The sequence below is a fragment of the Canis lupus genome, chromosome 7, assembly GCF_003254725.2.
Source record: "Canis lupus dingo isolate Sandy chromosome 7, ASM325472v2, whole genome shotgun sequence".
Taxonomy (NCBI): domain Eukaryota; kingdom Metazoa; phylum Chordata; class Mammalia; order Carnivora; family Canidae; genus Canis; species Canis lupus.
This window is the reverse complement of record NC_064249.1, coordinates 31,033,235-31,051,433: the sequence shown is the minus strand read 5'-3', so window position 1 is coordinate 31,051,433 and position 18,199 is coordinate 31,033,235. Positions and strand designations below refer to the sequence as shown.

Genomic DNA, 18,199 nt, shown 5'->3' with positions numbered 1-18,199 from the left:
AAAACTAATAGGCAACCTTCAGAATGGGAGAAGGTAGTTGCAAATGACTGACTTTGAGTTTCATGATCTTAACTTTTTTTAAGATTACAGGCCAGTTGCTTTATAGAATGTTTTAGTTTTAGTTTGCCTGTATTTCTTCATGATTTAGTTTGAGGTAATATATTTTAGACAGGAATACCACAAAAATTAGGTCTTCTCATTATGTCATATCTGGATGCATATGATGTCCAGTTCCATCACTGATGATAACTTTGATAACTTAAAATAGTCCTTTCCAGATTTCTCCCTTGAAAAGTTACTGGTTTTCACCTTGGAATTATTTTGTAGGGAGATATTTTGAGATTTGGTAGATAATATCAAATTTTAGTCTGCCTCATGGTTTTCACATCCACTGATGACTTTTGCCTGAATGAGTAATTATTATGTTTCTAAATGGTGAGTTTTCTAATCCAGCTGTTCCTTTTACGTTTATTAGTTGACATTCTGTAAGGAAGAGCTTTGCTTTTATATTTTTTTAAAGATTTATTTATTTATTTGTCAGGGGGAAAGGAGAGGGAAAGAGAATCCTCAAGCACACTTCCGTCTTAGCAGCAACCTGACATGAGGCTTGATCCCAGGCAACCCAAGCTGAAACCAAGAGTTAGCTGCTCAACTGACTGAGCCACCCAGATGCCCTAAGAGCTTTTATTTTTAAAAAATAATTTAGGAGTATAGAATCATGGATTCCTATTTTATCAAATGGGCTGCAATCTGTTACTATCAACTTAGTTTTTATGCTCAGTTTGATTTATGGCCAGTGGGAAGCCCTTCAAAGCAGTGGTTTGTCCTTTTGACATTTCTTCACAATTCTTTGAGTGCTTCGCTTTCTGACTTAGTGTTGCAGGCTTATCTTTGTGCTTTCCCTGCTTCAGCTTTGGATTACCCATTTCTCCAAGGATCCCTGGCTCCTTTAAATGGAGGACAGCGTTTAGGAGATAGAACGTGGGTACGGGTATGCTCATTCCTTCTAAAGCATCACTGATTATTCCCTGTAGTGGAGAGAGCTACATATATATACAGCCTCTGCATACATTTTTATGTCTATCTCACCATGAGTTCATACTGAATACCTATAATTCCAGTTCAACACATACTGTTTTCTGGTTTTCCACTTTTCTATTTTTGTATTTTCCCTCTCTGAGTAAAAAACCTGGTGTTCAATATTCTTACTTGTTTGTTCAGTCCTAGAATACATGAACTAAAAGTCAATTGTTTAAAAATTGAGTGATATTACTGTAAAAAATTAATAGTTCAGAATTTGCTTTCAGTTGTTTTTTAGTCTGAAGGCATATAGTCTAAATACTTTGCTCAAAAGTTATCTGGGTTGGTTCTTCCCCTCCCCCCCTCTTTTTCAGCATGGTTAAAATATTCCTTTGAAATATAATTGCGTCCATTTGCTTGTTTTATTCCATTTGTTTTTCCCCATCCTTATGGATTCTCTTACCTTTTTAATGTGTTTAAACAAAAAGGTATATTCAGAAGTATCACTTCACTTCTGTCTAGCTCCATGAAACTCCTTGGATTGCATTATATTTATAAATTAACTTGGGGAGAACTGAAATGTTTATAATGTTGAATTCTATCCAAAGACAAGAGATTTGTCTTTCCATTTCTCAAATCTACTTTTGGGTCTTCCAAGACCTTTAAAAGTTTCTCCTACAAGTTGTGCATATCTGGGACTGGCAAATTTTTGTGGGGCAGTTCTTTGATAACTTTCCCTGTTCTATGAAAATCGGTTTGATTAGGCTTTCTGACTTTAATAGGATCTGTTTTGGTAATCTGTACTTCTTCCAGAGATTTTACATTTTATGTTTCCAAATTTCTCAGTTGTTTGGTGAGCCCATTCATTATGCAGAATCAGGTCTTATTCCTGGAGATTTTTATTCAGTTGTAGTTTATTGGTTCTGTTCTATTTAATTTCTTTTCTGAAGGGAGTCCAGCATATGTTTGTAATTTAGTTCTTTTCTGATGTAATTTTATTTCCAGAGTTTTGTCAGCTCTTACTTGTGTTCTTAGTTTTGAAATTTCTCATTCAGGGCATGTTATCATATCTTAAAATTCTTGTTTGAAGATATTTAATTCAACACAGAGTGTTATGTTATAGTTTTCCTCTCATGATTTTTTGACTGGGGAGGGAAGGAAGGTAAAGAGAGGGTTATCAGCAAGAGTGTTTTCAGTCTCATTTTCAGTTTTCTTGTAGCTTTCTGTAGATCAAGGTATGTTATTCCTTTGTATTTCTTGGACATGGCTGGTGGTTTGGAGATTCATAGTTCAAGTGCTCCCTCTTCTGTCAGTGTACCAAACTAATTTCTTTGAATGCTTTCAGGGTAGCAGGGGTGTGGTTGTGGGGATTCCCGTTTTTCTTTAGGATTTTTCAGGACAAAAGAAAACAATTTCTCCCCTTTTGCCTTTTTTTCCCTCCACACAGTTTCTAAATAACTCTTTTCCTTCCCTCCCTTCCAGACTGCCTCCTGAAACCTCACAGGCACTTTTAAGTTCCTTTGCTGTAGTCAGTGCCCTGATCTATCAAGATTCTGAATATTTATAGATCTTATCATTGTGAAATGATTGTGACTTAATCTTAGGATCTCTATTTCCCTTCTTTCTCTCCCCCAGTGTCTTGTGGACTCTACTCTCCCTATAAAGCCATATAAAGGGTCAGGTGTGAACTTGAGAAATTACTCCGTTGGAAACTAACAGGTTTTTTTCCTTGTGCATTTTTGGTGGGAGTGTAAATTGGTGCAGCAACTGTGGAAAACAGTATGGAAGTTCTTCAAAAAATTAAAAATAGGGATCCCTGGGTGGCGCAGCGGTTTGGCGCCTGCCTTTGGCCCAGGGCGCGATCCTGGAGACCGGGGATCGAGTCCCACATCAGGCTCCCGGTGCATGGAGCCTGCTTCTCCCTCTGCCTGTGTCTCTGCCTCTCTCTCTCTCTCTCTCTGTGACTATCATAAATAAATAAAATTAAAAAAAATTAAAAATAGAAATACCATATGATCCAGTAATTCCATTTCTGGGTATTTACCCATAGAAAATTAAAACTAATTGGAAAATATATATGCACCCATGTATTTATTGCATTATTTACAATAGCCAAGATATGAAAGCAACCCAACTGTCCATCAATAGATGCATGTATAAAAAGGATGTTGTATGTGTGTGTATAGAGTCACACACACACACGAATAATATTCAGTCATAAAAAAGAATAAGATCTTACCATTTGCAAAGCATGGATGGACCTAGAGGGTGTTATGATGAATGAAGAGAAAGACAAATACAGGATTTTACTTCTTTGTGAAATCTAAAAAACAAAACAAAAGCAAAAATAGGTTCATAAATACATACAACAAACTAAACTGATGGTTGCCAGAGGGGAGGGTGGGGAAATGGGCAAAATGAGTAAAGGGGGAAAGTAGGAGGTATAGGCTTCCAGTTATGGAATGAATATGTTTTGGGGATGAAAAGTGTAGTATAGGGAATATAGTCAGTGGTATTTTAATAGTGTTGTATGGTGACAGGTGGTAGCTACCCTTGTCAGCATAGTGTAATGTACAGACTTGTGGAAGTACTATGTTGTACACCTGAAACTAATGTAGCACTTGTGTGTCAATTATACTTTCATTAAAAAATGAAAAGTAATTTTAGGGGAAGGATAAAGTGTATATGGTTACTAGAAGAAAAAAGAATAGGCTGAGCAAGTATTCTACGAAGAAAGTGAATGATATGAATTAAAATGAAACATACACAATGGTTATATGTATTTTTATGCTAGTATATTAAAATTCTTCTTTGCCACTGGCACCTACCTTTTCTGTGAGTTTGATGCTGGTTCTTTCTTGATCTTATCAGATGATGTCAGCAGAAAGTATTCAGACACAAACCAATACTTTCTCAAATAATCTTCAAATGGTTTATTGACTAAAATGAGTTGCAATTGCTTATCATCAAGAACAAGCAAATTTGTACATGTTCAGGCAACACAACTAATTCTAGATTGACCAATAGCAATTGTAAAATACCTTCAATTGTAAGATGCATTCCAACTTCAGTTAAAATGTGGAAAAAGAAAACATGTTTTAAAATTGAAGAAATACAGGATTGAGCTCAGTTGAATAAGTACAGGCTGTAGCAAGGGTAGATTTGTTATAAGACACTGAGGCTTGTTCCATGGGTTTTGTTAACGATGAAACTATTACACAGTACTGTAAGCACTGTGTAATAAGCTGCTTTGAACAGGATGGATCTACCTTTTTCTGAGCTGCTTAATGTAGGATTCCAATATGTAGTATTTAGGAGGGAGATTGGGTTGTAGTAGCCAACAGAAGCTCTTGTTGGGATCAGTTAATATAAGCAGATGGGGCTCATTTCAAACACTATCTTAAACTTTTGCTTTTACATTAAAGTTTTAAGTAAATTTTTGATAAATGTCTCTAGCTTTTGGAAAAATGGGTAAGTGAAATGGGTAGATATTGGTGAAGTTGAGTTCAGTTAGACTAAATATCGGAATCTTATTAAGCGGGCTATATTTTGAAGGCTAGAATATTTATAACTTTTATAAATCTCCCATTCTCCTGGTTTCTTCTTGTCATAATTATCTTTAATTTACTGTGTATGACCTATGGATGAAACAAGGCAGCTTTTATTTAATCGACCAGTATTTATTGAGGATCTTCTCTGTCCCAGGCACTGTGCTGTGCTAAAGGTACAGTGGTGAACAAGATTAATGTGGGTTCTGCCTTCATAAAGTTAACATTTTAGTGGGAAAGTGAAACAATACAGTAAATAATAAAATGGTAATTTTGTGATCAGTGCTAAGGAAATCAACAGGATATTGTTCCTCTTTTAGAAGAGTGTATAGAAAGACTACTTTCTAGAATAGTCAAGACTTTTTTTGAGGATGTAACCTTAAAACTGAGATCTGAAGCAAGAAAGTAATGCAAGCATGTGAAAAATGTAAAGAAAAGCATTCTGGGAAGAGAGGTGCAAAAGCCTGGAGGTGAAAGCTTGGTGTTTACTGGAAATTGTTGTCAGTGTGACTGGAAGATAGTGAGCAAAGGGGAGAACACACAAGGTGAGGTTGAAGATATAAGGATTATAAACACCATACACCTTCTTCACTACAGAATAGAACCCCCCCCCCTTAGCAACTATCAGTTCTCTGTATTTAGGGGGGTTCAGGAAGGAATTTTATCAAGCAGGGAATTCACAGAATGATTAGGTTTCTAAAAGATGGCCTGAGCTTTTAATGTATATATTGAGAGGAGGCAAAAAAGGAAGTATAGTCTAAAACTATTAGACTTTTCCTCTGGTCCAGGCAAGAAATGGCTTGCAGGGAGGTGACAGTAGAAATGGAGAGGATTAAGTAGATTTCATCTTGGTAAAAACCAGTGGGACTTGCTGATGGACTGGATACAGGAAGAGAGAATGAAAAGAAATAAAGACCATACTTAGGTTTGTAGTATATACTTCAGGGTAGATGGGGAAGAGAGAGAAGAGCAAGTTTAGAATGTTTTGAGGCCCTGGTGAGGTAAGATCTAGAAATAACAAGGAGGCAGCTGGTGGTTCTGGCCTAGCACTCTGGAGAGGTTTGGGTAATGCCAGCACTCATTTATTATGTGCCAGGCACTGTTCTGGGCCCTGAAAATACAATGAAGAGAGACTAGTTTTCTGCTGTAATGGATCTTACAGCATATTGACGAGGTCACTCAGAGGGCATAAAGAGAAGAGGACCCAGCACAGAGCCCTGACAAGTTCTGACATTTTAGAACTGGGCAGAGGCTACTTTTGGAGCTCTCAATAGCTCTCAGCCTGCAGTTACTATCATGTTACACATATTGCCATAGCCTCCATCATTGTTGGTTTGGGTTGCAAATAAGAGGAAGAAAACTAAGATCATAGATACAATAATTTCACAGATCTCATTGGGATACTTGTTGATGGAGTGGAATGTTTGCTTTGGTTTTCTGGATTATCTCATTCTTTGGGGTTGTGAGTTGTGTCCTGTCTTGATCTTTTCATGTTGCATGCTTTCTTTGAATGTCTGATTGTCCTTGGTTATGTCCATATTTAGAAATCAGGCTGTATAGCTGAGTAAGTGCTCTGTATTCAGTGGGTATTATCAACTATTTGGACTTTACTATAGGGGAAGCAGATGAGGGAGCTAGAGGTTACACTGAGACAGAATCCTAAATGCCAGAGGTTCTCCAAGAGCAGTTTACTTCTTTGTACAAGGTCAGGGAACTCGACTATTCTTTGTACAGAAGAAGTTCAGCTTCCTGTCTTACTCTGCTTTCTGGCCAGGGATATCTGCATGGATTCAGAGTCTCTCTTGACTTCTAGGAGGCATATCTCCTTCTGTGCAGCTGTTTCTGTGAGGAGTGAAGGCTGTGACCTCCTTTGTCTATTTACTACTTCCTCCTCAGTTCCCACTCCTGCATTTACTTTCCGTATCCCACACATTTGTTAAACTCTCTTCCATGGAGGCCTCCTTCTGTTTTCCCTTTATTGTGGATTGCTACTGTTTTTATTCTTTGACTTTTGTTTTCATAGTATTGGGATCAAGAGGAGATAGATTTGTTTATTTTAAGCCAGAAGCCCCAGCAATAGTAGTTTTTAAGGGGTGAAATTTTGTATATTGATATCACTTTAGAATAGTTTTTTCTTAGCCCAATTTGTTGAGTTTTTGATTTAACAAATCCTTGGGCAGCTCTTGTACATAAGGCCTGAAACTGGATTCAGTGGGAAATATGGGAAAGGGCAACATGATTTTCTTTGGCTTCAGTGTCTCCTGGCTGACAAAAGCAATAAAGCATGTAAAGATGCTGGAGTTGTATGTGATAATTTCTGATAACTGGTGTTTCAGAAGATGATGATACATCAGGGAGAAATTACATCAGTAAAAATGTATGCATTACCTTATGAGGTAAATTTTTTATTTGGTTCTGCTGGAATGATGCATAGAATTTCTCTGAGCAGAGATTTGGGTTGAAAGGAAGACCTTCCAAGAGTAGAAACGACCTGAACCAGTGACTCAAAGGACAGAAAGCACATGAACTGTTTAAGACAGACCAGTGATTCGGTTTGACTAGAGTGTAGAGCCTCTGTAGCTGCCAGGTGATCGTGCTTCCTTAGCAAGGTAGAGGCTGGGCTATCCTTGAAAAGGAGGAGGAATCGTCCTGAAATAGGAGGAAAGGAGATTATTGCCACCTTTGGAGATAGGAAAAGAGGAGTCTCAAGGCCTTTATGCTACATGTCGTTTGAGTGAATGAGAGTGTTGGATAGATTTACTCACTTGTGACCTCATAACTTTAGAATTTCATCAAAGAAACCCATCTAAGAGGTGTTAAAGCTAGGGCTAGATTTGATATTGCAAAGTGAATGTTAATAGCTTAACGAAGTATACAAAGCAGTTCTGAATTTTGACAGATACTTAGAGTGAATCTTCCTTTACTAGAAAATACACTCATATTTTTAGGGGGATTGGTGGGGTGATTTTGAGGAAGAGAATCAAGAAGAAATAAGTCAGAGAAAGACCAGTACCATATGATTTCATCATATGTGGAATTTAAGAAGCAAAAGATTATGGGGAGGGGTTGGGAAGGGAGGCCAACCGAAAAACAGACTCTCAACTATAATGGTTATGGGGTGGGGTGGGGGCTTAAATAGGTGATGGGGATTGGGGAGTGCACTTCTGATGAGTACAGGATGATGTATGTAAGTGTTTAATTACTGAATTGTACACCCAAAACTAATATTTACACTGTATGTTAACTAACTGGAATTTAAAGGAAAACTTAAGTAAAAAGAGATGAAAACACCGTCATTTTAAAAAATGTAACTGTAGGTTGGAGGCATTTTTCCCCTGGGGTTAGATTTCCATAGGCTTGTCCTTGAGTTTGTTTTTAATCCTAGAATACATTGTTGTTTTTCAATTGCTTTTATTTCAAATATGATCTATAATGGAAATGTGTATATGAGGCAGTAAACTTGGTTTTAAGTTCCAGAAAAGGAGCAAAACTAGGAATTTAAAAATTACTTGATTCTGTGTGCATATGTAAGAACAGGCTTAGTTTCAACTTGAGCCTTCATTTTAGAGTTAAGAGTTTTATGAATCCTATTTACTGAGTGACTTTTTAGAAAAGCAATGGGAGAAATTATTAATCTCATATTTAGATAGTCTTCTATTCAGTTAAGTAACTTTCATTAAGTGTAGATAACTAAGTTTTTACATTTAGTGTTCAGCATGTTTGTAACTTTTAAATGATTCTTGCTAGGGTTCAGGCAAGCTTTGAATTACGCAGTTAGTACTGTTCTGAGTTTCAATAGACATTGCTCAGTGGAAAGATACAGATTTATGGTGGCTGCCGTTGTAAAAGTATGTTGTTCATCATTTCCATTTGTAATTATCAAGACTTTCTGTGTTTTCTTCTTTCTCTCTCTCTTTTTAAACATGTTTCATTCAATACTGTTTAGAGCCAAGATCAATACTTGGTAAATAATATGCACTTAGTAAACAAATGTTGAACAAGTGCATGTTAACCACAGTCACTAATGTGTCCCTGTAACACTCATTTTATTTCAAGGTAGAATTTACCTGGTAGAGTTATGTGTGGTTTGCATAGCATTATGAATTTGCATCAGAAGAGATAACATTTAAACAAGTCTTTCTGAAAGAATCTGGTTTTTGTTAACTAAGAAACCTTAATCTTTGAGTAATAGTGTCAGTTTTTCTTAAATGATTTTAGAAATCTGGCATATAAAAACCTTTAAGCAGTGCTACTGCCATTAAGGATATTAAAGTCCTTTCTTTGTACAGGTGCAAGTGGCATGAAGAAAACGATATTCTCTTCTGTGCTCTAGCTGTTTGCAAGAAAATTGCGTAAGTCGGAGAAAAGAGTTTCTTCATAATGCTGTATTCTGCATTGAATTCTTTGCCATTTTGCTCGCTGTTGCTTTTGCAAATTGGGGTTAAACACTGTTCACCTATTTCCATAATTCTTTTCTAAAACAAATGGTTGGGTTTTTTTTTTCTTTTTTTCTTTTAAAAACAAAACAAAAAAAACTTCATGTTGGGACACCTGGGTGGCTCAGCCGTTGAGCATCTGCCTTCAGCTCAGGTCATGATCCTGCAGTCCTGGGATCAAGTCCCGCAATGGGCTTCTCCCTCTGCCTGTGTCTCTGCCTCTCTCTGTCTCTCATGAATAAATAAATCTTTAAAAGGAACAAACAAAAAAAGCTTCATGTTACTTTTATTATTCTGTCCATGTCTCACTTGTTGGTATAGTTATCACTTGAGCCATTTGGGTGAACCTTCAGAAGCACTTACTGAAAGTTCTCCTTATAGGAGATGAAATTTGCTAATACCATTAACATTAGCATTGTTAAGATGCTCAAAAAATATAGACACTTTTCTTCTTATTTTGTAGTGAAAGCACCTGGAGCCTTAGATTTTTCGGTGCTCTGGTGGTCCCTTTACATGGCTGGTTAGTTGGTTCTGAGGATAAATAAGTATTTTTAAAGTTGTAGTATAATTTCTGTTGCTGCCCTCTGCCTGACTTAAACATTTTAGAACTCTGGTAATCTTTACTCTCAATCCTATTCCCTTAAAATGAACCTGAAATTTTATCTGGTAATCAGAGTATTGCTTACCAGTAATGATCAGTTTATAAGATGTATTGCTCCCTGAACCCATTTCTTCTCCAAATCTCTAAATTTCTTTTTTCCTCAATTTAGAACAGTATATCTTACATGCTTTTTCTTTATATTAGAAATTTTAAAAATATGAACATTTTAGAATGAATTAGATCAGATTCTGATATCCAGCTTTTCTTACCTCCTTTTGAAGGTACTGCATCAGTAACTCTCTGGCCACTCTCTTTGGAATCCAGCTCACAGATACTCATGTACCACTTCAAGATTATGAGGCCAGCAACAGTGTGACACCCAAAATGGTTGTATTGGATGCAGGGCGTTACCAGGTAAGGAACTGACTTTTAGGAGGTACTGATCACTCTGTATGTGGTACTCGCTGTGGCTCTGGTCAGCAACAGCTAAAGATCAGGACTTTGGTTCTTTCTTTCTTCAAAAACATTTTTTTAAAAAGTCTTTCATGGAATGTCAGACACCCCCCCCCCCAAGATTTATTTAAGAGAGAGAGAAAGAGAGCACGTGGGGGAGGGGCAGAAGGAGAGGGAGCAGACACCCTGCTGAGCACAGATCTAGATATGGGGGACTTCTCAGGACTCTGAGATCTTGACCTGAGCCGAAATCAAGAGTCGATTGGTTACTCAACTGACTCAGCCACTCAGCCACCCAGGCACCCCTGGTATGTCAAAGACCCCTTAATCCATTTGGACCCAGTTGCGTAAATCTTTCTCCTTCCTGGTATATTTTTCCACTATATTTAATGAAGTTTTAAGAAAATTAACATGAGCAGTTAGTCTTTAACAAATCATATCCAAAATTCATTCCAAATATTAAATATCTGAATGTAAATAATGTAAATATTTAAAATATTTACTTTGAAATGGATAAGACCTGATTCAGGATTTGATTAAGAGCTATTTAATCTCCCTAAATAAATTAAGGGAATTAATTTCTTGAGATTTCCTCCTTGAAATTTATTTACTGGTAGACCTCTATATGCTACTAACAGCATAGCAGCTAAGAGTATAGACTCTGGAGTTAGAATTCCTGAATTGGATTTCAGACCTACTCCATATGGGCTGTGTGACTTTATGCAAGTTATTTGAACTTTCTGTGCTGATTCCTTATCTATAAAACAAGAATAGTAATAAGGGCTAGTAGTTGTAGATTAAATGCGACTGAATATGAAACGGCCAAGAACTCTACCTTGGAGCATAGTAGGTAATAAATATTAGTTAAAAGTAGTTCAGAAAACAGTGAAAAGAGAACCCCCAAAATAGGATAAACTATTGATCACAGTCAGTAATTAGGATCATTCTCAAAGGTATTAATTATACTTAGCAAAAAAGAAGCATTCTCAAAATATTATGTGGCATTCCTGAAAAGACAAAACAATAACAATAACCTATCTGTGGTTCCCAGGGGTTTGGAGTTGGAGGGAGGGTATAACTGTAAAGGGAAAGCATGAAGAAAGTTTTTGAGGTGATAGAATGGCTCTATATCCTGATTGCAGTAGTGGTTTCACAAATCTAGTCATGTGTTAAAACTTGTAGAATATACACACCAAAAAGTCCATCTTAATGTATGACAATTTAAAGAATAAATGTCCCAGACTGTCCATATATTTCTGAGCAAGACTCTTCTTTCTCCTTTTAACTCAGTTGTTATCAGCTAGGGCCTATTTTGTGTCCTCTGGGAGACATTTGACAATGTTGGGAGACATTTTTGGTTGTCAGCTATGGACGGGGTGCTACTGGTACTGAATGGGTAGAGGCCAGAGATCCTGCCACACATCCTACAATGCATAGGACAGCCTCTCACAACCAAGTGTTATCCAGTCTAAGATGTCAGTAATGCCTAGGTTGAAAAACCCTGCCTCATTAGCCCTATCATCATTGTATTAAGACCCCAGAATTAATCTCATTATGCCCCCTTTGATTCTTTTTTTTTTTTTTTTTAAGATTTTATTTATTTATTCATGAGAGACATAGAGGCAGAGACCGGAGAAGCAGGCTCCATGCAAGGAGCCTGATACGGTACTCGATCCCAGGACCCCAAGGTCACGCCCTGAGCCGAAGGCAGACGCTCAACTTCTGAGCCACTCAGGTGCCCCTAAAATCTTTAGGCTTTAAATCTTATGCTATAAAGACTGTAGTGCCTAATAACTGCATCTTGGAATCAATAGGTCCCTGAGTTGGTTGTCCTCATTCCTAGAGCAACACTGAGCCAGGAGATCAAACAATATTCCTGTCTGAATTCTTGGTTTCAGTTTGCCCATGGGTAATCCTTCCAACTGCCTGACTTCTTAGTTCCTTGACTTTCTGTTCTCCAGTGGTCCTGTTTCCTGGTGTACAGCAGGTACTCATTCCCACTACCCTGCCCTAGACCCTAGTGGTACCCCTGACATATATGCAGTGCAACAGCCTTGTGTCTCCTTCTGTACCCCTCTCTTTCCACCACCCATCACCTCTTTCCTTCCCAGGAAGCTTAGATTCCTTGTTCTATTATTTCCACTCACTTTTGCAATATCAAGTTTTTTATCAAACTTGGTTGACAAATACCCTGATTAAACCTAGCTCTTCACTTACTCTGTCCCCATACTCATGAAGCTAAATGAGGCTGAAAAGAAACTGCCATACTGACTAGTTTTATTAAACAGCACTACCAACTTCAGGTGAGCCCTTAGTGGAACACTGTCAGTTGTCCATTTCTCCCAGTGTCCTAGTGTTATTTCTCACCTTCTTTCACTTCAGATTCAGTCACCTCTTCCCTCATCCTTATTTGAGCTGATACCCTTGCCTCCTACTTCTCTGAGAAAATAGAAACAGTCAGAAGAGATTTTCTACATATTCCTACCACTGCATTCTGCTTTTTAATGCATGAATTGTCTGTGTTCCTGCTAAGACCATTCCACACTAATTTATGTTTGAGATCTTATTCTCTTACCTCCTCAAAGATATGACTCCAACAATTTACTTCTCTTTCCTGCATTTTTACCATTTCTCTCAGTACTGAATCATTCTTATCAGGATACATGTTATTATTCATCTTTAAAAATAATCCTGTCTTAACCCTGTAATTCCCCTCCAAACACTACCTTCTGCTTCACTTTACAGCAATACTCTTCAAAAATTGATTGGATGTTGGAAAAATTGGTGTTAGTATTTTATAAAAAATAATCTGAAATTGAAGTAGATCCAATAATTAAAAAATAAAACTTATTTTCCCTTGTATTTTTGTTACTTATAGAAGCTAAGGGTTGAGAGTTCAGGATTTTCTCATTTCAGTTCTTCTAATCAGGAACAAAGATCAAACCCACCCACTGGTAAGTATCTTCTGTTTCCTAAGAATGTACTTCAGACAGTATAGGACCTTAAAGCTTAATCAGATCCAGGGTATGGTACTTAAAGATGCTCTAAATTAGTTTGAAGCTACAAGGATCTTGTTGAATTAGGAGTTTTATTTGGCATTATTAGCACCTTAAACAATTTGAATATGTACATTTTTGTAGCATTTTAATATAATTTAACTTATCCTCCAGACTTTCGTTCAGGGCATTTAAAAACTAAAGTCTGATATTCTTGTAGCAGCTATAGTTTTATAATTTTGTGATGTTTTGGGGCAGATAGGAAAATTTAAAAGCTTAGGAATGTGAAATTTCAAGTAGTGCCTGAAGAACTTCAATTAAGGTTTCTGGAGCTAAAAACAAAAATATTCTTGTTCAGCCTTTTAGCTTTTACTCTGAGAATGTTTTCCTTTGCTAAGAATCTCTGTCCTGTTCATGAAAGGCTTACAGTGGGATAAGAGTCAATTGAGGGATCTCTATAATAAAGCCATGAAATTGCTACATATTCTCTTCTTGTATTTCCAATATCCTTAGGTGACTATCCATCTGGGGTGAAAATTTCTGGCCAAAACAGCAGTGTTCGGGGAAGAGGGATTACCCGCTTACTAGAGAGCATCTCCAGTTCCTCCAGCAATAGCCACAAATTCTCCAACTGTGAGACTGCACTCTCACCTTACATGTCCCAAAAAGATGGATACAAATCTTTCTCTTCCTTATCTTAATGATGGTACTTTTTTCAATTTCTGGAAAAATAACAAGCCCAACTTCCCTTTTGACTACAGTCATATTAAACAGATCACATCAATGATAAATGTTGCCACTGTAAAAACTACTTAATTTGTAAGGAAATTCTGTTTCATAGTAAAAATAATTGTGGTTGGAGAAGATCTTGGGATTTTTGCTTTTCTTTTTGCTTTTTTGTGGGGTTGTTCTACTTCCTGACTGTATGGTGTGAACACCATTAAAGTTTTTAAGTCCTTTAAGAACAAAACTGGCATTTCAGAGTTGTGCTTTTGGGAATATTTTGATAATCTTTTCCTCTACAATAAAGGTATTGAATATCTGTTTTGAAAGGCTTTTTAAACAGTTAATCTGTCTTACCATTATGAAATGTTGGAACCTTATTGAGTACCTACTTTATGAACATATATATCATCTTGTAAAATCCTTATAACCACTTAGAGAAAGATTACTTTCATTTCTCTGTCTCTCTGTCTCTCTCTCTGTCTCTCTCTCTGTCTCTCTGTCGTCTCTCTCTCTCTCACACACACACACACACACACACACACACACACACACACAGCTCAGAGATTTAGGTCATATTCTGGAGGAACTGTTAACTGATTCCAAAGACTGTTTCTCATATATGACACTGTCTTCTACTTTTCTTTTCATCTGTTTTTGGTATCAGATCTTTGAACAAGAAATAACTCCCACAATGTAAGTTTATATATTGCATTTTTTACTAGCAGATTTTAAAAAAATTTTATATCCAAGCTTTGAAAGCATATGTTTCTTCAAAATCAGTATGACAGAGGGGTGGCTTGGTCAGCTAAGTGACTCTTTGACCTAAGCCAAATATCTTAGGATTGTAAAATCAAGCCTTACACTGGGCTCATGCATGGAGTGTGGAGCTTGCTTAAGATTCTCTTTCTCTGCCTCTCCCTTGGACTCTTCCTCCCTCCCTCCCTCTGTGGGGAAAAAAAATCAGCATGACAATAATTTGGCTGGCTGAGGAAGTAAAGTTGAAAGGAAGGCTTAAAATTATAATTTACATCCATGGCTTTAGGTGTGTGTCTAAGTCCTATTCTGCCATCTAAATTTAATCCTGTGTTAATCAACTTATATTTTTAAAATTTTATAGGTCGTGTTGTACTTTTGAGGTATATGTGTCAGATAAACCAAAAGAATAGGTCCCAGGAATTTACTTAAGAAGCTGTTCTTACTCTTGAAAGCTAATCAAAACTCCCAAACCATATTAGTGAAATTCAAACTCCTGTCTCCTTATTTTTTTTTTCGAAATTCATTACAGGAAATTTGAGGTATTAACCTACCCTTCAAGAAGACTTTGTGTGGGGGACACTCCTAGATGTCCTGGTTGAAAGTGATTTTTGTTCTATTTTCAGGAGCATTTTCTTTGTGTTAACTGACAACACTTAGAGCTTTAATTGTTGCTGTTTGAGTTCATGACCTACTTTTTCCTCAGTTGCCAACTTTGAGGTGCCCAAATTTCTGTACAAAATGTTCAGTAAAAAAAAAAAAAGTAAAAAAAAATGTTCAGTAAGTAAAAAAAAATGTTCAGTAATAATCCCGATATTTTCTCCTATTCTGTAGGTTGCCTTCTAGTTTTGTTGTTTCCTTTGCTGCACAGAAGCTTTCTATTTTTTTCTATTTTTTTAAAGATTTTATTTATTCATGAGAGAGAGGCAGAGGGAGAAGCAGGTTCCATGCAGGGAGCCTCAAAAGTAAACTATTTATTTGTTCAGTAAACATGTTTTGAGGATTTGCTAAGTGCTGTGTTAAAAACACTAAGGTGAATACAAATATTTCCCCCACCTGCAAGGAACTTTGTTTCATAGGTGTAATAAGTGATGAATGTATTATTAAAAGTGCTAAGATACATGGGTCAATGGAATAGAATTGAGACTCTAGAAATAAACTATCTATGGTCAATTGATTTGTTGTTTGTGCCAAAACCATTCAAAAAAGATTAATAGTCTTTCAACAAATGGTGCTGGAACAATTGGATATTCACATTCAAAAGAATGAATTTGGACCCTACCATATATAAAAATTAGCTCAGAATGGTCAAAAAACTTAAATATAAGAACTAAAACTATACAACTCTTAGAAGAAAGTGCAAGGGTAAATCATGACCTTAGATGAGGCATTGATTTCTTAATAGGACAGCAAACATACAAGCAACAACAACAAAAGAAAGAAATTGGACTTCATCAAAAGTCCAGTAAAAGTTGTCTATGTGCATTAAAAGATACTATCAAAGTCAAAAGACAACCCACAGAGGGGATCCCTGGGTGGCGCAGCGGTTTGGCGCCTGCCTTTGGCCCAGGGCGTAATCCTGGAGACCCGGGATCGGATCCCACATCGGGCTCCCGGTGCATGGAGCCTGCTTCTCCCTCTGCCTGTGTCTCTGCCCCCCCCCCCGTGACTATCATAAATAAATAAAAATTTTTAAAAGATTTAAAAAAAAAAGACAACCCACAGAAATGGGAGAAAATATTTGGAAATCATTTATCTGATAAGGGTCTAGAATCCAGAATATATAAATAACTCTTACGATGCAACAGTAAAAAGTCAACCTAATTTAAAAATGGGTATGGTGTCTTTTAAGTTCTTTTGTCCATTTTTTAATTGGGTCATTCATTTTTTAAATTAAATTTTAAGAGTTCTTTATACAATAGGATAAGAGTTATATATCACATGTGTCTTTTACAAATATTTTTCTGTATTTGGCTTTTCATTTTCTTTATATTGTGTTTTTTTCTTAAAGATTTTTTATTTATTCATGAGAGAAACAGAGATAGGCGGAGACATAGGCAGAGGGAGTAGCAGGCTCCCTGCGGGGGAGCCTGATGTGGGACTCAATCCCAGAACCCCAGGATCACAACGTGAACCAAACCCTCAACCACTGAGCCACCCAGGTGTCCCTTTATATTGTGTTTTGCAAGCTTTGCGCAGTGGCAGTATCGTAGCCAATGAGGTTTATCTGAGGCGCGATTATTGCTATATTGTGTTTTGCAGAACAGAATTTTTAATGATGTCCAGCTTACTGATTTATTTCATGAATTTTACCTATAGGGTTACATCTAAAAGGTCGTTTCCATATTCAAAGTCATCTAGATTTTCTTCTTTGTTATCTTCTAGAAGTTTCATAGTTTTGTGTTTTACATTTAAGTTTATGATCAGCTTGAGTTAAATTTTGTGAAGGGTTAAGGTCTGTGACAGTGTGACAGATTCCTTTTTTTTTTTTTTTTTTTTGCACATGGTTGTTTGATTGTTCCAGCACCATTTGTTGAAAAGACCATCTTTTTATATTTTGTTACCCTTGCTTTTTTGTCAAAAATCAGTTAATTATATTTAGGTGGATCTGTTCTAATCTACTGATAGGTTGTCTATTTCAGTAACACACTATCTTGATTAATGTTGCTTTATAGAAAGTCTTTAAAAAAAAAAAAAACTTTATTCATGATAGACAGAGAGGCAGAGACACAGGCAGAGGGAGAAGCAGGCTCCTCACAGGGAGCCAGATGTGGACTTGATCTCAGGACCCCGGGATCACAACCTGAACCTAAGGCAGATGATTAGCCACTGAGCCACCCGGGTGTCCTGCTTTATAGAAAGTCTTGAAGTAGTCTGTCCTTTGACATTGTTCTTCAATGTTCAGTCGGTTATACTGGATCTTTCAACTTCCCATATATACTTTAAAATCAGCTTGTTAATATTCACAAAATAACTTGCTGGGATTTTGATTGGAATTATATCAAATCTGTAGATCAAGTTGGGAAGAACTGACATCTTGACAATATTGAGTCTTCCTATCCAAGTACATAGGATATCCCTCCATTAATTTAATTCTTCTTTGATATCTTTCAGTAGAGTTTTATAGTTTTCCTCATATAGATCTAATACATATTTTGTTAGACTTATACCTAAGTGTTTCATTTTTAGGCATTGCTAATGGAAATAATTTTTTTTTTTAGATTTTATTTATTCATGAGCAAGACAGAGAGGCAGAGACATAGGCAGAGGGAGAGGCTCCCTGTAGGTAGCCTGATGCAGGATTCGATACCAGGACCCCAAGGTCACGACCTGAGGCAAAGGCAGATGCTCAACCACGGAGCCACCCAGGTGCCCCTGAAATAGTTTTTTAAAAGTATTTTAAAAGTTTATTTGTTAGAAGAATTTTAGATTCATAGCAAAATGTAAAGGAAGCTGCAGAGATCTGTATGGCCCCTGCCCCCACACATGCATGTCTTTCCTCATTATCAACATGTTTTTTTTTCTCAAAGCTATTATTTATGCTGTACAAGGTTCCACTGTACATTAGATATTCTTCTACTCCTGCTTACATAGTAAACAAGTGCACATCAGCCCTTTGGCTCAGGTTCACAGGGTTTCCCTGAGACAGGGGCGGGGTGTCAGGCC

The 18,199-nt window shown here is 36.9% G+C and overlaps 1 protein-coding gene and 1 non-coding gene across 3 annotated transcripts in view; both read left to right on the top strand.

Annotated features, from left to right (window-relative positions):
- The window catches only part of MAEL (maelstrom spermatogenic transposon silencer), a 30,766-nt gene extending 16,742 nt beyond the window's left edge, over positions 1–14,024 (top strand). For both annotated transcript variants that reach the window (XM_025430488.3, XM_025430489.3), the window contains exons 9-12: positions 8,858–8,920; positions 9,887–10,019; positions 12,937–13,012; positions 13,568–14,024. In XM_025430488.3, the coding sequence (XP_025286273.1) occupies positions 8,858–8,920; positions 9,887–10,019; positions 12,937–13,012; positions 13,568–13,755 (460 nt within the window). In that variant the 3' untranslated portion in view covers positions 13,756–14,024. The remainder of the gene's footprint in view (positions 1–8,857; positions 8,921–9,886; positions 10,020–12,936; positions 13,013–13,567) is intronic.
- Positions 14,025–16,720: 2,696 nt separating this feature from the next.
- Positions 16,721–16,862, top strand: LOC112649011 (U4 spliceosomal RNA). Its single transcript, XR_003129436.1, has one exon. It is a non-coding gene; the product is annotated as a U4 spliceosomal RNA (small nuclear RNA).
- The last annotated feature ends 1,337 nt before the right edge of the window (positions 16,863–18,199 follow it).